Source organism: Notolepis coatsorum (genome assembly GCF_963971535.1).
Source record: "Notolepis coatsorum genome assembly, chromosome: 4".
Classification (NCBI taxonomy): domain Eukaryota; kingdom Metazoa; phylum Chordata; class Actinopteri; order Aulopiformes; family Paralepididae; genus Notolepis; species Notolepis coatsorum.
In genome coordinates, this window is record NC_140168.1 from 162294756 (window position 1) to 162321502 (window position 26747).

The following is a 26747-nucleotide window of genomic DNA, read 5'->3' on the forward strand; positions in this document are numbered from 1 at the left end:
AGTGTCTCTCTGACATCACAAATCAGCACATTTTCAGATGACTCAGTTCAGTGAGGGTGAATATTGTGAGAGGAGAATATGAGAATTAGAGACATAGATCATATTAATATAAGTCCACATAGCTAGGAAACGATGCTAAACAATGAAAAAGGCCATTTATAAGATCCCCTTTAACTACATTGCAAAAGTAGTATACTTTTCAAAAAAAGTGCTTCATTTATGTGCAACAACTGCAACATCTCCTCTTCAACATTTCAATATAAAAATAAAATTAAAAACAAACAAGTGCATGATGTGCATATGAACATTCTAACATCAACACTTGAACAAAAAAAACACATTTATAGTGCAGCTGAGCTTATGAAAAAGTGCTTCATGTCTGTGCAACAACAGCAAATCACAGCATCTTATTAGCACTTATTGTCGACTCTTAACTCTCAAACATCAGGGGGGTGGGGGGCAGACAGGCCTAGCCTACATACACACATCTAATGAGAGCGATTGCACTTCTTTGACTGGGCAATGGCAGAGAAAGAGGGTTCATAGGAAGTGAGGGCTACCCGCAAACAGTGATGCAAATGCTCATTTGTCAAGGAGGCATGGTTGCTTGTTTTAATGGCATTCATGTGAGAGAAACTGGATTCACAGGTGTATGTTGAGCCAAACATTGTTAGCACAGATATTGCCAGCGTTTTTATTTTGGGGAATGTCTTGACATGAATACACTTTATCCAAAATGTTGTGGTGGATTCATTCTCAAGTGCCTGCTTCAGAGCAGATGATGCTTGCATGTCAATTATTTCAAGTTGCAGGAGACCTTCATCAATGTGAAGTGATGCAAGGAACTCTTGTCCTTTTGTGGAAATAGCAGCTACATTGGCAAATGGGTTGCTCACAAAATGCATCAATTATCTGGACATGTCAAATTCATCAAATCAACTTGCAAAGTTTTCCCTCAATTTATCAATGAAATCTGTCATTAATTGAGTGACTTTTGGCTCAATTGTGCGTGTTAACGTTGACATGGAAAAAAAAGTAAAAAAAAAAAAAATTTATTGTCATGTAATCTTTGGCGGGCCGGTCAGAATCATCCCGCGGGCCGGATCTGGCCCGCGGGCCGCCAGTTGAATAGCCCTGCTTTAGATCATATTTTAGTATGAATATGTGAATGAAAAAGTTTAACGTTGCTACACCATGAACAATACATATAGGACCTTGAATGGGCCCTAATAATGGCAATCTAGCAATATAATTTAAAAAGTTATAGCCCTGCAAAGAAGGGGAACTTCTCCATGTTAAATAGAGCTGGCAACGGATGGTATATCATGAATTTAACCTTAGGCAATCAAAGTGTTAACAAATCAGCGATATTTTTTTTTAATTTCTTTATCTACTTTTTCCTCCCATTTTTCAATTTTTTCTCCCATCCCAATTTCGTATCGTCCAATTCTACCCTCCCCTGTCTCGAACGCTGTTAGGCCATGCCTCCCACAAGCCGGCTGCAATGTGGACGAAGCCTTACATCACGTGTCCCCTCCGGTACTCGAGGAAGCAGCCGTCGCATCTTTTCACCTGCACAGCGCAATCTCTCAGCGTCGGGGGTCTGCGTGGGAGGGACACGCCGCCCCCGTTGCTTCCTGATTCTGCTGCGCAGGCGCACCAACCGACCTTTAGGAGTCGCTGTCCACAACGTCCGATCCCCACCCATCAGCTTCCCACCCCCTAATACTGCCAATTGTATTAGTATGAACGACCAGCCAAGCTGATAGCAATGCGGAGAGCTGGGCTCGAACCCAGCGTCTCCTGCATTGGTGGCGAGCGCCTTGCCCACTACACCACCTAGCCGCCCCACAAATCAGCGATCTTTTTGTGAGAGTAAACTCTCCGCTCGGTGGTAAATTGGGTTGATGTCGGTTTTGTTTCATCAATAAATGAGGCAGAATACACAGTGAATCCATCCTTTTTTTGTTTATTGCACTTGTTCCTGCTGCAAACAAATCCTGAATGAAATGAATCCTAAGCGAGGCATTAAAGATGGCGGCTTTCTGCTTTTGTGCAGACGCTCCAACGTGTGACGCGTCTCTCTTCTGACCAATCAGTGGTCTGCAGTGTTTTCACGTGACTTTTCTGGTACCACTTCTACCTGCTTGGAACCTCGACAGAGCAGGGACTAAAAAAGTACCCAAAAAGTACCTGGTACCATGAGTAGGTAGGTACCATGCAGTGGAAAAGCGCCATAAAATAGCTGGATCGGGTATCGGTAAAAATAATAATAATATAATAAGAAATAAAATAAGAAATAATAATTCAGTACATTTATATCTGTGTTAATTTGTAAAATTGTGTTTCACTAAGTTAGGAAAGTCATGTTTTAAGTCAAGCCTAATGTTGCCTTGCACAAAAGAATGATCCCAGTCTCTTCCACACAGTGAGGCATACAGTTTATTAATTGAACAATGCGATCGGTACTCGCCGGTATTGGCCGACACCCAAAGCCCAGGTATTGGGACTGAAAAAGTCAGATCGGTGCATCCCTAGGTATGAAAGACAATAAAAGTAGTGCAATGTAGAAAGTGCAGACATAAGAATAGGTATAATAGAAAATAAAAGTAGTGCAATGTAGAAAGTGCAGGTATATTCTTTTTGAATATTCCATTTCTCGACTATTCATATCATATAAGGGTTAATATCTTTTTGTTTTGATATATTTGTCTTCATTTGTAGCCCAATATGTCTATGGGTAAGAATAATGTGCTTTGTGTTGTTTTTCAACCAAATATATTTCTTGTATATTGTTTCAGTGCTCGTTTGGCCTTCTTCATGAGGTGCATCGACTGAGGATGGACTGCCCAAGTTGTGGCAAAAGCACTTGCTCACAGTGCAAAACAGCTGTGAGTTTGTTTAACTTGACAGGTTAAACATATAAATTAGAGCTGGGCCGTTAACGTGCTGCGTTATCGCGAGACTAGTATCGCGCGATAATATAATTGACGCCGTTAATCTTTTTCTCAACGTTGGGTCTGTATTGTCCTTAAAGGGGAACTATTTTACTATTTCTTTCACTATTTGGGCACTTTTACACAATCCCTGTGAGTCTATGGAACACCTCTGTAATTTTTTATTTTATTTTATTCATTGTTTTGTATTTCGAATCAAGTCCTCAAAAACAGCATTTTTCTACCTCAAGATCTTAAGCCGTTTTGAGCCTGGGCTCCAACCACGGTGGGAACTGTGTGGAGTGTGTGTGAGTCTCAGCTGATTATCATGCAGCTGAGTCTCTCTGACATCACAAATCAGCACATTTTCAGATGACTCAGTTCAGTGAGGGTGAATATTGTGAGAGGAGAATTGGAAGAATGCGCCAATATGAGAATTAGAGACATAGATCATATTAATATAAGTCCATATAGCTAGGAAACAATGCTAAACACTGAAAAAGGCCATTTATAAGATAGTTCCCCTTTAAATACTTGCCGTAGTTCACAGCTGTGGTGCCCGGAAGTGATTGCACGTATGTACCGGAGCTGTAGTCAGAATAATGTGTTAAACTAAAGTAACTTTAGTGGTCCGGTAATCATTGTTATACAGGTGAGGTTAAGAAGTCCTCAGGATATAACACAATTCGGCGCTGAGGACGTCTGAATCTGCGCAATGCAAGAAAGAAGAAGTCCGTTGAGAGCTTTGTTTACATTATCAAGTCAAGTCAAGAGTTTTATTTGTCACGGCATACAAGTATACAATGAAATGCGGGTGGTCTTGCCCGCAACGATGTGCAATACAGTGGTACAACATATAATAGAATCCAATAAAACAACATTGTGCAATAAACAGGTAACGGGTAACATGGTGTGACATCTCGGTATCTGTACATAGTTATTTACAGAGCATATAGGACATGCTAGGTAGCTTTGGTAGTGCAATACACTGTTACTGTTGTTATACTACAGTAATTTAAAGTGGCCTTTCCTTTTGGCCATAAGTGGGTGTGTGCGGCATGGGTGTGTGCCCGCTCATGTTAAAGTGTTAAAGTGGCTGCTAGTGTGTGAGCGTGCGTGTCGTGTGTGTGCTCATGTGTGCTTGTGTGTGGATAGTTCAGTGTTCTGAGGCACTCAATGTTCATTGTTCAAGGCTCTGATGGCCTGGGGGAAGAAGCTGAGCCTAAGCCTCTCTGTCCTAGTAGCTGGGGTTCGCAGGCGTCTGCCTGACCTCAGCAGCTGGAACAGGCTGTTATTGGGGTGGTGGGGGTCTTTCATTATTCTGCAGGCTCTGGATTTGCACCTCTTGTTGTATAGAACCTGCAGGGGAGGTAGTGCAATACCCGTGGTACGCTCGGCTGAGCGCACCACTCTCTGTAGGGCCTTCTTGTCCTGTGCCGTGCTGTTTCCATACCAGGCAGTGATGTTTCCGGTCAAGATGCTCTCTACAGCTCCTGAGTAGAAGGACTGGAGTATCTTCCCCGATACTCTGAACTTCCTTAACTGTCTCAGGTTGTAGAGGCGCTGCTTCGCCTTCTTTACCACTGTGTCTATGTGTGTTGACCATGTCAGATCCTCTGAGATGTGGTCCCCCAGGTACTTAAAGCTGCTCACCCTGTCCACGGTAGCCCCGTTAATCATCAGTGGTGTGTGTGTCTCCTGCTGTCCTCTCCTATAATCCACGATCAGCTCCTTGGTTTTACCAATGTTCAGGAGCAGGCTGTTGTCCTGGCACCAGCGTTCCAGTACCTCAACCTCCTCCCGGTAGGCCTTCTCGTCGTTGTCCGAGATCAGCCCCACCACCACCGTGTCGTCTGCGAACTTCACTATGGAGTTGGAGCTGAACTTGGCCACACAGTCGTGTGTGTATAGTGAGTACAGCAGGGGGCTCAGAACACAGCCCTGGGGGGACCCGATGCTCAGAGTGATGGTGTTGGAGGTCTGACCCCCCACCCTGACCGCCTGGGGTCTTTCACTCAGAAAGTCCTGTACCCAGGCGCTCAGAGCGGAGCTCAGACCCAGCTCGATCAGCTTGTCCACCAGTCTGGTGGGGACTATGGTGTTGAACGCTGAGCTGTAGTCAATGAACAACAGTCTCACATAGCCCCCCTTCTGACGGTCCAGATTATTAACGTTAGCTTAGCGAGTTAGCATGTTAGCTCACGTTGCTCACGTTGCTCTTGGAAACATCTACAAGAGGAGGAAATCCACTTTACACACTAAAGGAAGGATCGACTGGACTATCGTGAGTGTTTAACACATAAATGGCTTGGGTTATTTGAAATATTGGACCGTTTGATGACAATGTGGAGCAATATGAAATGAAAATGGGAGACCCTGATGTAAACAAGACAAACGTCTTTATCTGGTCTGCATCCCCTTAACAATTGTGTGTATTGAGCCGTACTCAGACTGTAGTAGCTGTTCAGTGTTCTCTTGGAGGTGGACCTGAGACTGCAGTAGCTGCTCAGTGTTCTCTTGGAGGTGGACCTGAGACTGTAGTAGCTGTTCAGTGTTCTCTTGGATGTGGACCTGAGACTGTAGTAGCTGCTCAGTGTTCTCTTGGATGTGGACCTGAGACTGTAGTAGCTGTTCAGTGTTCTCTTGGAGGTGGACCTAAGACTGTAGTAGCTGTTCAGTGTTCTCTTGGAGGTGGACCTGAGACTGTAGTAGCTGTTCAGTGTTCTCTTGGAGGTGGACCTGAGACTGTAGTAGCTGTTCAGTGTTCTCTTGGATGTGGACCTGAGACTGTAGTAGCTGTTCAGTGTTCTCTTGGAGGTGGACCTGAGACTGCAGTAGCTGCTTGGTGTTCTCTTGGAGGTGGACCTGAGACTGTAGTAGCTGTTCAGTGTTCTCTTGGATGTGGACCTGAGACTGTAGTAGCTGTTCAGTGTTCTCTTGGATGTGGACCTGAGACTGTAGTAGCTGCTCAGTGTTCTCTTGGATGTGGACCTGAGACTGTAGTAGCTGTTCAGTGTTCTCTTGGAGGTGGACCTGAGACTGTAGTAGCTGTTCAGTGTTCTCTTGGATGTGGATCTGAGACTGTAGTAGCTGTTCAGTGTTCTCTTGGAGGTGGACCTGAGACTGTAGTAGCTGTTCAGTGTTCTCTTGGATGTGGACCTGAGACTGTAGTAGCTGTTCAGTGTTCTCTTCATTCGTGGAACTGTTACACTGAGCTTGCACTGAATTTGTTGAGAAACCTGCTTCTGCAGCAGTCTGTGTGTGAGCAACCAGTCAGCAGCATTGTGAATTCAGAGATTCACTAAAAGACACATTGAGAGACAGGTTTGTGTGTGGATTAAGAAATGAAGGTGCACAGAAGAAACTACTGACAGAGTGATTTGACACTGGAGAGAGCTGTCAATATCAGTGTAACAATGTTAATGGCATCAAAGGAAGGGCACAGCAAATTACGATAAATCTGGTTTTAAAAGAAACACTGGAAATTACAAAAAGAAGAGACATGTTCATGCTGTTGAACAAGGAGATAGAACAGCTAGTGACTCCTCAGATGAAGAGGAGAGGATAAATCTCCTCCTCTGGTCATTATTTGGGTAAAACACACATATTTTGAATGCCTTTGGCAGACTTTTTTTTGAGCCATTTTAATCTAGATTAATCTAGATCAATTCCAGGATTGCAGGTAGATTAATCTAGATTAAAAATATTTATCTATGCCCAGCTCTAATATAAATACAATACATGTATTGAATATAAATACAAGATGGTGTTGAGGACAATTCACTTTTAATTCCATCAATTCAAAATGGAAACAAATGGTTATTTATTTGCTATTTATAGAGCATTTATTCATACTTGTTAATAGGGTAAATACAACATTATTCTCATGCGAAAAATGTCTGATATTTTAATTATTTAAGACATTTCTCTGAAATTAATTAATTGAAAGTAAATCGCCCCCAACTATAGAATAGACCACGAGTGATGCCATGTACTTATTTGGCTAAGCTAACTGTATGCTAATACTTTATGCTAATACTTATTTGGCTAAGATAACTTTATGCTAATACTTATTTGGCTAAGCTAACTTTAGGCTACTACTTTATGCTAATACTTATTTGGCTAAGCTAACTTTATGCTACTACCTTATGCTAATACTTATTTGGCTAAGCTAACTTTATGCTACTACATTATGCTAATACTTATTTGGCTAAGATAACGTTATGCTAATACTTATTTGGCTAAGCTAACTTTATACTACTACTTTATGCTCATACTTATTTGGCTGGGCTAACTTTATGCTAATACTTATTTGGCCAAGATAAGTTTATACTAATACTTTATGCTAATACTTATTTGGCTAAGCTAACTGTATGCTGTTTTTCCTGTCACTTCTGCGTGGCCGTGTGTGTTCTCCAGTGGGCTCCGCAGCACGAGGGTCTCAGCTGTGAACAGTTCAAACAGTGGCAGCTCCGAAACAACCCAGAGTATCAGGCCACGAGACTGGAGAACCTTCTGAGCAAGAACAAAATAGGTAGAGTCACAGCAGAGCAATATGGAGACAACTTCCATTGTTCCATTGCCGTTTTTCTGTATGTTTAGGAATGCACTATATCAAGTTCCAGTTTGCTTTTATTTGTCACGTATAAAGCACATGTACTTTACAGTGAAATGCTTGGTTCGGTATGAGCCCATGAGAATGTGCTTCATTCAGTAAAAGAAAAAGTAAGTAAAAGAAGAATAAAGTCCCAACATTATACAAATATACAATAGACAACTAAAGAACAACCCAAGTACAATGAAGTAAAAATGCAGACAATGAGCGATCATATCTGTACCGGCTGGTGATAGTGATGTTTGTGTTTATTGGCATTGGTTCCATGAGCAAAACTGGATAGATATATTGGCAAACATATTGGAATATCATTTTTTTTAATGCATGTGTTTGGGGGTAATAGAGGGACAATGTTCTAGAGAAGAATAATGTCTATAGTCTAAATCTAATTTTTGATTGGATCTTTGGATCTGTTTCAGAGTGTCCAAAATGCAAGTATGTGTTCTACCTCTCCAAGGGCGGCTGTCTGCATTACAAGTGCACCCAGTGTCAGCACCAGTTCTGTGGTGGCTGCAACAGGCCCTTCAAACTGGGCTCGGTAATTATTATCACATTGTTCACATGTTTATCAATGATCATATGTCATACTCACTGTTTTTTGCTTTATTGTTCCTTCTCATAATGAGCCATTCAAAGCTTTGAATATTTGCAATGTCATATATTATTTACACCTCACCTCATTTGGTCTTTTTTAAATACTATAGTTTAAGTTTCTTTAATAGTTGTCATACAGAAGTACAGAATACTTTTATACAAAATTCTTCTTACTGTTACGCTCCAGAGACTGTGCAAGACAAGATAAGTATGAAATAAAATAACATAGTATAGCATGTAAATTGGAAGTAAAAAATTAGGTCACAGTGTTCAGTATAGACATATGTACAATGTTCTATGCATAATAGACGTAACTGAGTTACCATATAACAATATACTATGCAGTGTACTAATATACAATACTATATAGTGCAAAGCAGAAATGGGATGAGGTACAATTTAGGTACAATTTACAGTAGGTGTACGAGTTGTAGTGCAAATCCTTTATCAATAAATATAAAGTGTGTTTGTGTGATCTAAAGTGTGGAGAGTGGGTGCTGCAGTGTGTTGTTTGTTTAAGTGAGTGTGTGCGTGGGTGTGTGTGCTATGTGCAATTGATGGTTGTTGCATAGTGTTTATTGTTCGTTGAGCAGCCTGATGGCCTGGGGATAGAAGCTTCTTCTGAGTCTTTCTGTGCTCGCCTTAAGACTCCGGTATCGCTTGCCTGACCGCAGCAGTTCAAAGAGGCAGTTGTTCGGGTGGCTGGAGTCCTTGATGATTCTCTTCGCCTTCCCCCTGCACCGCTTGTTGTAAATGTTCTGGAGGGTGGGAAGCCCCCCTCCAATTGGGCGTTCGGCTGAACGTGTCACTCTTTGTAGTCTGCTACGGTCTTGTGCAGTGCTATTCCCAAACCAGGAGGTGATGTTGCCAGTCAGGATGCTCTCTATTGTACATGAGTAGAAGTTCCTAAGGATCTTCTGACTGACTTGGAACTTCCTTAGGCGCCTGAGGAAGTAGAGGCGTTGTCGTGCCTTCTTCACAACACTGTCAATGTGTGTGGTCCATGTCAAGTCCTCGGATATGTGGGCTCCGAGGTACTTGAAACTGTTCACTCTCTCAACCGGTGCCCCCTCGATGCTGAGGGGGCTGTAGTCCTTGACCCCCGACCTCCTGAAGTCCACAATCATCTCTTTTGTTTTGCTGACGTTCAGGGAGAGGCAGTTCTCCTGACACCACTGTGACAGATTATCTACCTCTTCCAGGTAGGCCCGCTCGTCGTTGGCAGAGATCAGGCCCACCACTACTGTGTCATCAGCAAATTTGATGATTGTGTTGTTGTTCCGCTGTGCCACGCAGTCATGTGTGTACAGGGAGTAGAGGAGGGGGCTCAGAACACAGCCCTGGGGGGCCCCTATGTTGAGCGTGATGGATGAGGAGGTGCAGTTGCCTGCTCTTACCACCTGGGGTCTGCCCGTCAGGAAGTCCAAGACCCACTGGCAGAGGTCATAGTTCAAGCCCAGGTCCCTGAGCTTGGCTATGAGTTTGGAGGGGACTATGGTATTGAATGCTGAGCTGTAGTCGATGACAGCATTCTCACATAGTTCCTCTGCCTCTTGTCCAGGTGTGATGCTGCTGTGTGCAGCACATGGGCTATGGCGTCCTCCGTGGACCTGTTGGGGCGATATGCAAATTGCAGGGGGTCCAGGTTGATGGGGAGGGAGGAACAGATGTAGCCCTTCACTAGCTTCTCAAAGCACTTCATGGCTATGGAGGTGAGGGCTACAGGGCGGTAGTCGTTGAGGCAAGCGGGCGTCGATTTTTTGGGTACAGGGATGATGGTGGACTTCTTCAGACAGGTGGGGATGACAGCCTATTCCAAGGACAGGTTAAAGATGTCAGTGAATACCGGGGCCAGTTGGTCGGCACAGACTTTTAGGACGCGGCTGGGGATGCCGTCCGGTCCTGCTGCCTTCCTGATATTCACGTTTTTATTTTATTTTTTTTACTTTTTTTTTTAGTGTTTATCGCTTTTCTGGTCAAGCATGACCGACAGATATAGGGTGAAACGGGATATAGATCGGGGGAAGACATTCTGGGAAATGACGGCGGGTCCGGGAATCGAACTCGAGTCCCCCAGATCCGTGCACGGTTTTCCCCAACGCAGAAATAGCGCCGAGATATGCGGTGAGCTACTGGAGCTCCCCTGATATTCACTTTTTTAAAGATCCGTCTCACCTCATGCTCTGTTACCCTGAACACTGAGTCTCCATCAGCAGACCCCCCCCCCCCCCCCCCCCCCCATTGCCGTGGTTTGTAGGCTGGTGTTGTAATTCACAGCCTCAAACCTCGCATAGAAGGAATTGAGATCATTTGCTAAGGAGATGTCACTGTTCAGTTTGAGGGAAGTGCCTTTGTAATCTGTCATTGTTCTGAGGCCCTGCCACATACCTCTAGAGTCAGCCTGTTCAAACTGAAGTTCAACTTTATCCCTGTAACGCCGTTTTGCCTCTATTACTGCTCTCCTGACGTTGTGTCTTGCCGTCTTGTGTTCTTCCATGTTGCCTGTCACCAGCCCGGTGTTGTAGGCTGATGTGCGCACTTTCAGAGCCTCACGGACGGATTTATCTACCCAGGGCTTTTGATTTGGGTAGATTCTAATTGTGGTAGAGGGGATTGTTTCTTCTACCAGAGTACAGACAAAGTCAAGCACTGTTTCAGTGTATTCGTTAATATTGGCTGTGTTATCACGGAATACCCTCCAGTCTGTGCATTCAAGCGCAGCTTGGAGTGTCTCCTCTTACGTCACGGTCCAACGCTTAACCTCTCGCGATACTACAGGCGTTCGCTTGAGACTTTGTTTATACTTTGGCAAAAGAAAAATGGCGGCGTGATCGGACTTACCGAATGGGCTAAGAGCCTGTGACTTGTACCCATTCTTAAATTGCGAGTATACATGGTCTAATATGTTCTCGCCTCTGGTGGGACAGGTCACATGCTGATAGAAATTCGGCAACACCTTTTTAAGACGCGCGCTGTTGAAATCGCCCAGAACCAAAATGGCAGCGTCTTTAGTGACTCTGCCGTCCGGTCCTTGCGGAGAACGAAGAAGTGGTCTGCCGGTTCTATTGCATGATTCGGGACATCTGGAGACAGCCAAGTTTCTGTGAAACAGAGGACATTACAGTCCCGAATGTCCCTCTGGAATTGGATCCGTGCTCTGATGTCGTCCAGTTTATTTCCTATCGATTGCACATTGGCCAACAATATGCTGGGCAATGTGGTTCTGTGTCGTTTGGACCTCAGTCTGTTTCGGACCCCGGCTCTTCTTCCACGTCGTCGGCCTTGGCCACGGCCACAACAAAGGATCTCGGCGGGCCACTGCTGCTGTTCAGCAATCCGATCCAGAGAGCAATCCAATCAGTAAGTTTTCCTTAATCCAATGTCAATGATTGACTGACGGTCATACACATATAATGCACCAACAGTTGGTGCAAATAAAACTCTTAATACTATAAAAATTAACAAAAGAAAGCACAGTCTCGACGGAGCGATCAGAAAGGCAGCCGTTCGGTATACAGGTGCATCTCAATAAATGAGAACATTGAGGGAATATATCGACTGCCTCCAGGCCACGCCACAGTGATTCATGCAAAAGGAGCCCCGGCCAAGTATTTAGTGCATACTTTTCAGTAGGCTGACATTTCTGTAATATATATATATTTTGTATTGTCCTTCTTGTGTAATATAAAATTTCTCAGATACAGAATTTTGGGTTTTCATTAGCTGTAAGCCACAATCATCAGAAATATAAGAAATAAAGGCTTGAAATATTTCACCCTGTGTGTAATGAATCTATATAATATATGATTTTCACTTTTTGAATTGAATTACTGAAATAAATGAACTTTTCCTCGATATTCTAATTTATTGAGATACACCTATTAGGGGTGGAACGGTTCACAAAATCTACGGTTCGGTTCGTATCATGGTCTTGGCGTCACGGTTTTTGTCTCTTGTTTGGTATACGTTTTAATTTTTTAATTTTATTTTATTAACGCTCCAAAAATACCATACATCCGCATAAGATATATAGCCTAAAAATACTATAACTTTTCAGTTATTCTCAAGGACATAGTCATGCAAAAACTGAAAGACTGAGGCAGTTTGTGGGCGGCTACGTGGCGTAGTGGGCAAGGCGCTCGCCACGAATGCGGAGACGCTGGGCTCGCCTGTTCGAGCCCAGCGCTCCACATTGCTTTCAGTTTAGCTGGTCGTTCATACTAATACACATTGGCCGTATTAGGAGGTGGGAAACTGATGGGTGGGGATCGGGCGTTGTGGACAGCGACTCCTACAGGTCGGTTGGTGCGCCTGCGCAGTAGAATCAGGAAGTGTCGGGGGCAGCGTGAGCCTCCCACGCGTTACTCCTCGCCACTGAGAGATCGAGCTGCGCAGGTGAAAAGATGCGACTGCTGTTACCTCAAGTACCGGAGGGGACTTGTGCTATGTATGACTTAGTCCACATTGCAGCCGGCTTGTGGGAGGCAAGAAACAGCGTTCGTGACAGGGGAGGGTTGAATTGGATGATACAAAATTGGGATGGGAGAAAATATAGAAAATGGGAGAAAAAGTGGATAAAAAAAAAAAGACTGAGGCAGTTTGACATCAGGCACATCATTTTGACAGTGACCGGGTTAGAGCTAGGAGAGATTTTGGTACAGCAAGAGGGGAGGCATTGCCGATTTAAACATGCTTCTCATTTATTTGGTAAAAAAAAAGGTTTACAGCGGTTTGCCTTAAATAATGTTTGGCACACAAAGACCGAACTGACTGAAAAATATAGGCAACATTTGTCAAAGTATTAACTTAGTGCAAACAAACTAAATAATTAACCTTTCCATTTTTGTGGCCACATTATAGACAAAGGCCATCAACATAAAGTATGCATATGCTCAACCAGCACTAGACTTTCTTATCAAAAAGGAAAAGTCACAGAAAATATGATTAGGGTTTTAAATAAGGACGTTTATGGGGTTCCTTGTATTAACACATTGGTCGCCAAAAACGGCTTACGGCGTGTTTGCCCGCCATGCGTTGAACGGCAACAGCGTTGTACGCCGTTTTTTAAATCAATATTTCATTTTTTCGCCATGGCATTCATAATTCATCCAGCCAACCTCCGGAGCTGCAGCGGGACCCTGAATGAGATTGCAACGCATCAATACCGCCACCTGGTGGATGGTCGGGCGAGTTACACTCTCAAAACCGGAAGTTGTGATCGGTGCATCGAGGAAATCCCTCCGGCAGTAATATCTTGCTACGGGACTACAGACAAACACTGGCGTGCATTTGGATCGCTTCCATAACGCAATAATCGATATGATTTCGGCGTTTATTGCGCCATACAAACCGGAAATGGATCTAGGCCAGTGGTTCTCAAACTTTTTACACCAAGTACCACCTGAGAACGTAGCTGGCTCTCCAAGTACCACCATATGACCGCCGTTAAAATACAGTCTATTCAGCTATGCACAGTTCACGCAGGAGGCAAATGTATTCCTAATACCATTATGTATTGTTAACTTTTGTCAGACACAGCCACAATGTACAAAGGGATAGCACTAGAACTAGCAAACGCTTCCACACAACTCATACAATGCAAGGGGCATTGAGAACGTAATAACTAACATTCTCACATAGCAAGTGAGAAAATTAAGAACAACTGTATTTCAGCAAATGTACTTAATTTTCTATCTCTCTCTCTCTCTGTCTGTCTCTCTCTCTCTCTCTCTCTCTCTCACACAGCAAGCGATTGTCCATCATTCTCTCTCTCACTCACACACACACACACACACACAATTATTTTGTTACAAAAACATTCTGGTGCAGGAATTTTTGAATTTTTACCCTTTAAATGCCAGTGTTTGTGATGGGCATCACAAATTATTGTAAAAAAGAAAAGAAAACACATACCGTAATTCCTCTAATAGTAACCCCGGCTTGTATTTGTTTCAACTGTAGCGGATACCAGGCTTGTATTAGGAGGAGGCATGTATAAGAGAGAGGCCTATATTTCTAATTTTCAAACGGATCATAATGAATAAATCAACATTTTGTGTCAGTTTGAACCCAGTAAAATGTACTGGGTTCATTTATTGAAACCAAGTACTGTATGAAATTTACGGTAGTAAACAGTGCAATTACAGGTGGTCAAAAAAAGTAAAATAAAGTAAAATAGTGCAATCACAATACTGGTATAATAATAATAATAACTTCGTTTTATACAATTCTGAGGTAGGCTTACTCTCTTGGTAAACATTAACCAAGCTGGTTAATACTGGCTGGTATTTACTGCACAGCCAGGCCAGCATATAACAACAATAACAAAATATACCCGGCTTGTATTAGGAGGCCGGCTTATAATTGCTTAGCTCAATAGCGCACCCGGTCATTAATAGAGACCCGGTTTTTAATTGAATACCGGTTACTATTAGAGGAATTACGGTATTCAATAAATCTTTTAATGTTTACCCTTTAAATGCCAGTTTGTGTGATCACAAATTATTGTTAAAAAAAAACACACAAAGTAAAATATTTTCAATATATCAAATGCAAAGTACATTTTTCTGGGGGGGATTGTTACAGGCTAGGCATGTGTCAATGATTAGCAGCAACACAGATTTTGATGGATTTTTTGTAATGTCAAATTTTTTATCTGACATTACAAAAAATCTAAAAATAAATGGTTATGATCAGGGCTGAAGTTGAATTAAAGATTTATGACTGTTTAGACTGCATTACTCTCTGTCACAGTGATCTCCTGGTTGTTCCCCACTTAGGTTATCTAACTATCGCGCCACCGCAACCAGAAACACTGGCCTGGCCTGCTTCTAAGTTCAGTGGCCTGACTGCAAAAAAAAATTTTTTACTGGATGTTTACTGTTAACACTTTAACTGCCACACACGAGATTTCTCTTATTTTTTTTTATTTTTTTTAGCGATCTGAAATCATATTGCATCACGCGAGCCTACTCGAGTATACACGAGCACCGCCGGAGATCATATGTGGAAAAAAGCGCCCCCTATCGTCTCCCAGATGACATAAGGGATTTTGGAATGGACTCAATGAAAATGGATGTGGAAAAAAATCCGGTACTCCACATTTTCCAGTCCACTGATCCAGCCGGGGTTACCACAGTTCATTCTGGAGCCTCTGAGCCCCGCTGATCATGGAGTTCTACTGTATCGCGTTGGATCTATACACTTATCGATTTTTTCGAATGGTGATCAGGAATTGGAATATACCAGTTGGATACCATCTGATGTCAGGTAAGGAATCTGTTATCAGTGTTAGGATAATCAGACTAATTTTGATGAAGTTATAAGCTGTTTTGTGAAATGGGCTCTTTCGGTTTCACTGTAAAAGTCCAAGAGGAAATCAACGCGGCGATTATCCGTACGTGGCCCGAATGTGCTTGCGTGCACGTATAATATTGATCATCTAGCGTTTATTTGAAAACTATTCATAAAAAGGCCAACGAATATCAACGTTGTGGAATATTCCAGTAAAAGACGATTTTCATAGAATGGTCCAGAATGGGCTGTTTTTTATCTCAAAACGGGTGCTTTTCTAAATGCTCTGAAACGGAAATGACGCGATAAAAAACCAATCTGCCTTGACAGCACTGACTGGAAAATAGTCTTTGATAATGTGATGGGCAGATTAGACACATAATTTAAAACATAGATTAGGCGATATTAACGTTAACATTGAAGTGGATGGTGGCATCAAGGGGGTAAAAAGGAAAACCCGGCGTGGCACTCAAAGTGTTAATGCTTGTGTGTCTAATTTGATGTTATGTTTAAAAAATAATAAAAAAAAAATTGTAAAAAAAAAAAAGGAAAAAAAGGTTGTGCTTTTTTGTAAATGTTTTCAAGTACCACCAGCAGTACCACCAAGTACCACTAGTGGTACGCATACCACAGTTTGAGAACCACTGATCTAGGCGATCGGCGTCAAATAATTGGGATCTTTTTCTTCCAGTCTCATCGGCGAACGGTAAGAGGACAGTAACGTTATTTTCAGCCCGATTGTGCGTTTCTTTGTTTGCAAACAGTCTGATCAATATATCAACCCATACTACATAATGGCTGGCAGTCAATGTGTTAATAATGATTTGCACTAAGGAATGTTATAAAAAGTTATAAAAAGAGGAGATGTTACAAGGGAATGGGGAATGTTATATAAACCCCCACACAGTGGTGTGTGGCGTTGATACGTCCCAGCAGGGACCAGGATGTAAACAGACGCACAGTTGGCACACACGCTCTAGTCTCCTGGCTCGTTATTGAACACAAACAGTTATCTTTGAACTAGGGCTGTCAGTTTATCGCGTTAATTAGATTAATTAATTACACAGCAAATTATCGCGTTATGAAAATTAACTCAAAATTTATTACAAAAAAAAACGTTTTATTTCTTTTTTTAATATTTTTTTTTGTATCTCATTCATTCCATAATAATGTAGAATACACATTTACAGACTTTTTTTAATATGGTCCATTTGCATGTTCTTGGTATCTGATTCTAGGGACATCTATGAATCTCAGGGAATGTATTCCCAGTGTCAGAAATACTGTGGGCTAGATCCACAAAGAATGGATTGCACGGTGCAAGGTGCACCCTTACTTACAATTCATTATGAATTGAAAATGGGGGACCCTGATGTAAACAAGACGAAAGTCTTTCTCTGGTCTGCATCCCCTTAACAATTGTGTGTATTGAGCCGTACTGTATTGTACCAATTCTGCAATCTGTTAATAACATTTTCATTCAATCAATCAATCTGCGCGGTGATTGATTGAATGAACATTTTATTTTGAGTCAATTGTAATGAACCAAATGAGAATATCAATACATTTTTTTTTATCTTTGACTGTGAATAACACCATGCTGAAATTGACCAGACCTGAAAAATCTAAGCAAATTAATAGATGGAAGATGATTAAACGGAAGGTTTTGTTGATACAGTACTGAATTCTGCCATCTGGACACATGCAATTTGAAATATGATTATAGAATATAGAATATCAGGCATAAAATGGTTATTCGATTAAAATGCGATTAATTCGATTAATTAATTACTAGGGATGCTCGATATTGGCTTTTTTACCGATATTCCGATATTGTCCAACTCTTAATTTCCGATACCGATATATGCAGGGTTTCCCCCCAAAAAAACCAGAATAATTTCAGGTAACTAATAATTTCACTGGATGCATTTAAAAGGCGTTCTAAATGTAAGCATCTGTGCAAAATATGATCATTAAAAAAGTAAAAATTAACATTACATATCTCTTGTTGAATTAAACCAACATGCATACTTTTGACAATAAATAAAATAAGAATTGGTTCTTACTTGCTTGCCTGGGTAAATAAAGGTTAAATAAATAATAATAATATAATAATATCGGACATCCCTATTAATTACAAATCCTGTAATTAATTAGATAATTTTTTTTAATTGCCTGACGGCACTAATTTGAACCTCTGTTGTCAAGCCTCGTCAATATACCCCCCTTCCCCACTCTGGTGTCGTGGAGTCACTTCGCTGTGAGCGTTTCCACGGTTAGCTTGCGGCTAAAGTTAGTTAGCTTGTGGCTAACGTAATGTTAGCCTAGCTCGAGGCTAACATTATAATAACCGAACAATACACACATGCCCACGAACGGTGTACGGTTAGAATGCGTACCGTTACATATCAACTGGCCTCGCGTCCCGCTCTGCCTACTGAGATAACCCCTTATCTCCACGCACCTAGTGCATGAGAAACGAAAACAAATGCACCCACTTGCACGTGACCACGCCTCACCCTTCCTCATTTCGTTTCCACACGCGGAAGCAGCTAGATGCACTTGTCTTCAGAACTGGAGATTGTTATGAAGCAGAAGGTGAAATTTCACAATGTTGGGAATTCGCCAGAAGTTCGCCAGCCCCCGGAACCTTCTCGGCACGTCCTGACAGCACGACGGCCCTATCCTGTGTTTTCCTCGTCTCGTGACAGCGGACCGAGGGACGTCGCGCGACGTTTAGCAGTCGAGCTAAGTCGCGCACAGGTAGGGCCTGCCGTTCCCCATGTACCCCGCCGAGGGTTGTCTTTACTGTCTTCCCTCTTAACCATTCATGCTGACGGTCAATCGGTGTCTAATGTTGGGGGTTTAGCGGGGGCTTATTTACCTTTACATGGGTGGATGGGCTGACGACAGGACTCGGGCAGGTGTGCTTTTTGTGAATCTATGAATTGAAAATGGGGGTCCCTGATGTAGACAGGACTATCATTTTCTCTGGTCTGCATCCCCTTAACAATTGTGTGTATTGGGCTAGCCGCTAGCCCATTCTGCAATATGTTAATAGAGTTTTCGTTCATTCATTCATCTAACCCTTCACGGGTGCACACCGCAGTGGAGGTTGTTACATGACTACTGGTGGAGCAGTGCTTCACTAGTAGTAGACTTTGGTCAGCAGCCACCACTGGTGTTCCGTGCTTAGTGAAGCAGGTGGAATCAGTCCTTTGCCCTGACATGGTGAGACGGTGTCCCGCCTGGCCGACGCCATGAGGCGAGTCGGCCCGGCTGGTGGGCTGATGAAGCTTATACCGCCGCGGTACAGAATTTAGCAGCAGCTGACAACATTGCTCAATTGCCTGCTTTTCTGTCAAAAATGGTGTCGGGTGGTGGGGCCTTAGGGCCAGCCGACGTCAACCATCGCGCAAGGTTTTGAGGTTATTCAGCTTTTTACCTAGCCGCAAGCTATAACCGCAGGGAGGGCTAGGATGCTGTCAACTAGGGGTGGGGGGGGGGGAATCGATACGTAGTAGTATCGCGATACTTTGCGTGGCGATACTGTATCGATACAGGGACGCCAAGTATCGATATTTAATTATTCATAAAAAAAATTGCATTGTTCATTTCAATACCTGTAATAGTACAGTAGTACACACACACACACGTGCATTCAGTTAAGTTGGAATATGACTAATACAAACAGTTCAGTTTGTCAGGTACATGCAACACAGATTACAGTGTTTACATCTGTCTGCTTGAGAAAATACCATGTTCTGCAATAAAAATTATTGAAGTGAGATGAACAGACTGAACTTTATTTTATTAGATAAAACATGTTGACAGTTTTACTTTGCAGTTAAAAAAAAAAATTTGATCAAAATAATAATAATATCGCAATATTCACGATATATCGAGTATTGCGATACTATCGTATCGCGGCTCAAGTATCGCTATAGTATCGTATCGTGAGATCTCTGGCGATTCCCACCCCTACTGTCAACGGTTGTTCACAGGCATCTTTGGTTGGAGCAATCTCCCCTTGAGGAGGGGAGGGGTCTCCTCAGGGCTTCCCTCTCCGCGGGTGGACCTTGGTCTGTCCACTGAGGCGCAGGCGGTATTTGACCTGTGCTCCACGCCGCCCCACACCGCGCAGCCAGAGGTGAGAGCACGGCCTCGCCAGCGGCTGCGGCGAGGCCCCCGGCCAGCGGCCATGTTTCCCCCACCTGAGATACCCTGGACACAAAGAAAACAGGTGATCACAAGGCCGACAGCCTCGGCGGCCCGAGGGATCGGCTATATTAGATGGGGCACGCCCTAAAAAAACGTTGCCATCTAGCTGTGTCTAGCACGCTCTCCGGTTACTCCCCCCCCCGCTACACTACGGGACACAGGGCTCTGATTTGTTCCCTTTGGCTGCGGACCGCGTTCTTCCAGTGAAGAGCAAGCGGCCCCACATTTCGCTTCTCATGGAGACGGGGGCTGACACCCAGTTGCTAGCTAGGCCTGGGTCTGTCTATGAGAATGCTGTGCTGTCAAGCGGCTCCCACACCACACGTCCTGCGTCTGTGTTTGGTGGGCCTGGTGTTGTATCTGTCGACGGAGCAGGGTTCCCTGTATCTAAACATTTTTGTCAGAGGGGGAACTCTAGGCCCAGGAGGTCGCAGCGTGGGTTCCCCCCAGCCCCGCCCTCGCCAGGCCGGGTATTACGTTAGTGCCTCCCCCGTCTGGACTGCCGGTCCCGCGGTGGTCAGCAGGCACGCGTAATTTGGGTGGTAGTAATATCACTACAGGGCTACGGTGTGTAGAGACCCACCCTATCGGGCAGTGTGAGGACCACACACCATGCATGTCCAGCTGCAGAGCAGGGTGTCCTCAGAAAGCTAAGCTGGGAAGATGCTCAGTGGGGGAGCCTATGTCACCAGGGGTGATGGCCGCTCCCCCCCAAATCCGACCGCCCCTTCTGTCGGGGTCCCCCCCTTGGGTGCGATTGCCTCGTTGGTAGAGTCAGGGTGCGATATCCCGGCTCCACGAGTGGAGTACTTGGGCTTATTTCTAAGCTCAAGGTCTATATGGGCATCCCTCTCAGAGCGGCGGCGAGTGGATGTTCTCGGCGCGCTCGGGAGGTTCCATCCTAGGACGGTTAAGGCGCTGTCCGTGATGCGCCTGCTCGGTACGATGGCATCTGCTCACTCTGTGGTCCCTCTTGGCCTCCTGAGGAGGATACAGAGGTGGTTTTCCAGTATGGAAAGCGGGTCAAAGCGCGGTAAGGTAGCATGTGGTTTCACCTCTGCCTTCGCACCCAAGCCAACTGGTGACTTTTGTTGCTCCTCCTGCAACAAAGGAGAACTAACTTCTGTAGTCCCCTCTTCCTCCAAGGCACTAGAACCAGGCTGCTCTGGCAACACAAGTATCTCCATCTCCACCAATTTGGCCAACACCATAGACCTAATCTCTTTTTTAAGCAGAGACCTTGATATCTGGAGACCATAGTGCTTGCCTATCAGTAACAAATCATCCTTTCGGCACTTAACAAAAATTTCAACAGGGATTCTGAACAAACTGATCTATGGTAAACTGTGCCATGTCAGCAGTGGACAGCAACAGTACACCAATTACAAAATACCAATAACAGTAGGAAAGAATCAATTATGTGGATCATCACCACAAACAATCATCAAAACCAGGAACCCTTTATAGGAGATCCCGGACGAGCCCCCATTTTATGTTACAACCCCAGTATGTCTAGGGGAAGGGGTGAATAACATAAAAGATGATTGTGTTGTAATTAGTGATAAATGAACCAAAGGATAAATAATTCAATGCCCACAACAAGTTTAGTTTAAAGAAAGTAATATATTGTGCCTTTTATATATATAAACAAAACAGACTAATAGACAATGACAATGGTGGATTTGATACACATAACCAAAGGGGAAAGGGGGGGGGGAGAAGGGAAAAGGAGCTTGAATGATGCCAAAGGAATAAACTAAGTAAAACAAAACACAACTAACTCAGTAAGGAATATCTTGTCTACCTATATACAAACACAAAGGTCAAATAAAAGCTACTACTCACTACCTACACTGACTAACCAAACGTTATGTCCAAAACCTACAATGAGTGGCATCACTCCTTACCTAGTGTGTCTAGACAATATTACCACTACGTGTAGCACCAAATGTGTTGGGCCCCTTACCTGCTCCAATTCCCAACCCACACACACACATACACGTGTACCAAGTTGGCTAAATATATCAGAATCAAACATTCGACCAACAGCATATAGACAAAAAGAAGGGAGGGAAACAGGAAGTGCCACATGGGTTTTAAAACAAGAGGAGGGCTTCCGATTGGTCAACTGGTGATTTGCTTGATGGCTGGGATGACTGGCTGGTTTCCAATTAGTGTCCTGATGAAGGACAGGAACCTGGATCAGAGTATAGCAGGTGGAGGGAGTGGGAGAGAGAGAGAGAAAGAGAGAGAGAGAAAGAGAGAGAAAGGGGGGGCACAAAAGTACAAACAACAGCCACATGCTGGAACGTAACAGACCCGGTGAGAGACGAGTGGAAGCGGCTGAAGGTTCACATGTCAGTACTGGGGGACCTCGCCCTCTGGGGAGGGCCTGGGGCCTTCACCAGCGGGGTCCCCATGGGCAGCAGGCTGTCACACGTCACGGTCTTCACCGACGCCTCCCTCACGGGGGCCAGCTGTAGGGGCCAGCTGGCAGGACCATGCTGCCCGGTCTGCACTACATTTCAATGTGTTGGAATTGAAGGCAGTCCTTCTGGTCCTCAAACGGCTCGGTCACCTTGTGGTGGGCAAGCATGTTTTGATCAGGACAGACAACACGACGTCGGCGTCGTATATCGACAGACGGGGAGGAGTATGCTCCCCCCGTCTGCACCGGGCGGCGGTTGAGCTCTGGCTATGGGCGTTCTCAATCTGCGCAGCCTGAGGGCTCTCCACATCCCCGGCAGGGAGAATGTGGGTGCAGATGTGATGTTGCGGGCGGTCCTCACCCTGACGAGTGGGGACTACGTCCAGACATAGTCAGACAGGTCTGGGACCGATTCGAGGAGGCCACGGTAGACCTGTTTGCGAGCAGACAGTCCCACCAGTGCCCCTTGTGGTTCTCGGTCAGTCGGAAGGACAACCCCTTTCTGGGGTGGATGCCTTCTCGATGTATCCATGGCCGCCTGGGATTCTGTACGCATTCCCCCCATACACCTGATAGCTCAGCTGTTGGGGCGGGTACATCAGGAGCGCGGGACTTTGATCCTGGTCGCGCCGGGCCGGGGCTCAGCTGTGTGGTTCCCGGCCCTGATTCAGCTCTTGGTGGCCCCGCCGTGGCCAGTTCCTTGGTCACCGCGGGCCCTCTCTCAGGCACACGGAACTCCACAACTGTTTCTTTGATTTGAAATATATGCAATGACAGGACTTTTAAGCCAGGCTATAACTATAAGGAGAGCGTCAGTGTGTTTGTGTTTGTCTGTGTGTCCAGTGTTCAGCCTGGTGGAGATTTACGCTCTATTATGTTTTCATGGATATTTGTATACAAGGGACAATTTAGTGGATTGAAGATCATTTTGAATACCTTCTTTAGGCTATTTTATCAAGTTAACAATTGACTGACTCCAACAATTGGGTTGAGCAAGGGCTAGAAGGCACACACAAAAAATCTCTGCTTCTGCCTGATTCTGACACAGGAAAAACCCTGGTAGTGTAACTGAATTAATTGTTTGCATACATAATAAAAATCAGAGGTGACATTCAAAGCTTCCAAAGATTCGCTACAGCCCTAGGTTCTCATTGTGAGTAACTTAAAGCACTTACAGTATTGGTCTGTTACCTTTATACCTCAGTACATATCTCACTATCTCTGATAATCTACTCACACTGAGTTTTGGAAGAGGGCTTTCATGAACTCTGCTTCCTATACTTGGAACGGACTTCAAAAAACCCTTGTCACCTTGCCTGATTTTAAAGTTCATGTCACAGACCTTGCAACGTCTGAATTGGGAGTTTGCAAATGCATTAATACATAATGCTACATTTTACTAATGTTAAGGAAATGGTGGTGCTTGCTTTTTTATCCTTCATCTTTTTATCTTTACCTTTTTATTGGTCTGTGTTGTAACTTGGTTTATTATTTTTATTGCTGCCATTTTGGTCAGGTCTTGCTCGTAAAAGAGATCCTTGATCTCAAGCATTTTACCTGGTTGAATAAAGGTTGGAAAAACGTACAGTACCGTACTTTTCGGACTATACTGTACCCGGTGCTGCTAACTGGCTAACGTTATGAGAGCTAACATTGCTACCTACTGTACCCGGAGCTGCTAACTGGCTAACGTTATGAGAGCTAACGTTGCTACCTATATGTACCTGGAGCTGCTAACTGGCTAACGTTATGAGAGCTAACGTTGCTACCTACTGTACCCGGAGCTGCTAACTGGCTAACGTTATGAGAGCTAACGTTGCTACCTACTGTACCCGGAGCTGCTAACTGGCTAACGTTATGAGAGCTAACGTTGCTACCTACTGTACCCGGAGCTGCTAACTGGCTAACGTTATGAGAGCTAACGTTGCTACCTACTGTACCCGGAGCTGCTAACTGGCTAACGTTATGAGAGCTAGACCTGCGGCTTATAGTCCAGTGCGGCTTATATATGTACACATCATTCAATTTAGCTGCTGTGGCTTATATTCAGGTGCGGCTTATAGTGCGAAAAGTACAGTAGTATGGATGTGAAGCCAACTCTGTCTTAACTGTTCCATCTACGCCCCCCTACAGGCCTGTGATTTCTCCTCTGAGTGCGGGGCCATGGGCCTACACGCTCACCACCCTAGAGACTGCCTGTATCACCTGAGGGACTGGAACGTGGCCCGCCTACACAAGTTGCTCCAGGCAAGTCTCACATTAACAAATGCCCTGCACTTCATTTGTTTGTTTCACCTTCACCCATAAATCAAATCAAATCAAATGTATTTGCAAAGCCCGCAATGGGCTGGACAAGTCTTCTTTAAACCAGTCAAGAAGAAACATCACAATAAATCGAGAACAAATGCGGCTGGGTGGCGCAGCAGACATGGCGCTCGTCACCAACGCAAGAGACACCGGTATCGGATTCGGCTGTCAGCGTTGCCTCCGGCTTGGGCCGGCCGTCATACTAACTCAATTGGCAGAGTTAGCGGGAGGGGAGTCGATGGGTGGTAATCTGGATGTTGTAAACAGCGACTCCTACAGGTCGGTCAGGGCGCCTGCACAGCAAAGACAGGAAAATGGCGGGGGCAGTGTGAGCCTCCTACACGTTACTCCTCGCCAATGAGAGTCCGCGCTGGCAGGTGAAAAGGTGTGACTGGCTGCCTCCACATGTATCGGACAGGCTTCTATCCTCCCTACGACCGGCCAGTGGGGGGCACATGCGAGCAACGATCAAGAGAGGGGAGGGGAGAATTGGCACGGCTAAATTGGGATGGGAGGAAAAATAGAGGAGAAAAAGTGGATAAAAGAAACCATCATGAAATCCAAAACAACACTCTCAGACATACCCCAGCGAAGGTATGGAAAAAAGCACCACAGGCAATGTGGAGGAGAGAACCCTTAGAAGGTTCAAGGGCGATCCCCATTCTTGGATGTCGGTGATAGTAGTGTTACTATGGATAATCGATGGATAGAGAATAAAATAGGCAGAATAGTTTATGTATGTACATATACGTGTAATAAAACACATATGTACATGCAATAGCAACTGGGGTACATAAGAACATTTTTGAAAGATTAAACACAGATGCTGGTGTTCCTTTTCTAGTTTTCCACATTCACTTTTTATTGCCCAAGGACACAGATTAATAGAGAGGATATTTGCTGCATTGTGTTGTGTACTAACACTGCATTGAACATCCTCTTCCAGCATTACAGCGTAGCCTCCTCATGGTTGCCCACAACCAACGGCAGCTCAGCTGAGACAACATTAAGAGGTAATTATTCATTTCTACACAATTGTTTAATGGTCTGTATTACACCGGCGCACAAGGGGTTATTGCATTCATTCATGCGTGTGTGTCGGTTCAACCATGAGAACTTATTTTGTGTCTCTTTCGCCGTCGACTAAAGACACAGTTCTTCAATCAATATCTGAAATGAGAAAACGTTAAAACGTCTTACTGTCTTATACTATCATGCACTCTTCCTACTATACTTACACACTTTAGAACACCTAAACACACTTTACACTTTATATTTATTGGTAAAGGATTCGCACTACAACTCGCACACCTTACTGTAAATTGTACCTAAATTGTACCTAAATTGTACCTCATCCCATTTCTGCTCTGCACTATATAGTATTGTATATTAGTACATTGCATAGTATATTGTATATTGTATGGTAACTCAGTTACTTCTATTCTGCATCGAACATTGTACATATGTCTATACTGAACACTGTGACCTCTATTTTTACTTTTATTTTACATGCTATACTATTTTATTTCATACTATCTTGTCTAACACAGTCTCTGGAGCGAAACAGTAAGAAGCATTTTGTATAAAAGTATTCTGTACTTCTGTATGACAACTATTAAAGAAACTTGAACTTGAAACTTGAACTAATGTCTTTACTACTATGCACTCAACACTGCAGTACTCAAGACATGTGCAGAGACTCAATTGCATCGACGACCAAACAATTGCATGTGTGTGTGTTCCTATGTGTGTGCTGCCCATCGCATGTGTGTCACTGCATGCCAAATAAAGACTTCTCCAAAGTCCTGCATTATTATTATTATTACCTCCCGGTGTTTTATGGTAGGCTAGCTGATCCGTATCCGCTTCCATTAAATTGCGCTAAGCTAGGCTAGCTTGCAGCCAGATAAACTTTCTACTGAACGCACAGAGAGGAAATTGGTATCTATTTTGTTGTCTGACTCTGGAGAAGATGGTAGACGAATTTCCCATAATGTTGTTCCTTTTACCAGTTGCATTCCAAAGACTTGATGGATTTCTAAAAAAAAGATTGAATGCAGCATTAAAAGCCATCAAGTTTTATTTTCATTTTATTTATTTTTTTTGTGACAGGAATATTAGTAGCCTATACAAATAGGTGGTAAGAGTTTACAGTATATGTATATATATATATTAGTGCTGTCAGGCGATTAAAAAAATTAATCTAATTAATTACAGGATTTGTAATTAATTAATCTAATTAATCGCATTTTAATCGCATAACCATTTTATGCCTGATATTCTATATTCTATAATCATATTCAAATTGCATGTGTCCGGATGGCAGAATTCAGTACTGTATCTACAAAACCTT

General features: G+C 43.8%; 1 protein-coding gene across 6 annotated transcripts in view; it reads left to right on the plus strand.

Moving 5' to 3' along the window:
• The window catches only part of LOC311227026 (E3 ubiquitin-protein ligase RNF31), a 155680-nt gene that overhangs the window by 86557 nt on the left and 42376 nt on the right, over window positions 1-26747 (plus strand). For 4 of the 6 annotated variants that reach the window (XM_084312528.1, XM_084312529.1, XM_084312531.1 and 1 more), the window contains 5 exons: window positions 2802-2891; window positions 7356-7470; window positions 7971-8089; window positions 24221-24334; window positions 25341-25407. In XM_084312528.1, the coding sequence (XP_084168654.1) occupies window positions 2802-2891; window positions 7356-7470; window positions 7971-8089; window positions 24221-24334; window positions 25341-25407 (505 nt within the window). The remainder of the gene's footprint in view (window positions 1-2801; window positions 2892-7355; window positions 7471-7970; window positions 8090-24220; window positions 24335-25340; window positions 25408-26747) is intronic. The other 2 variants (XM_084312530.1, XM_084312533.1) reach the window with 2 other exon arrangements.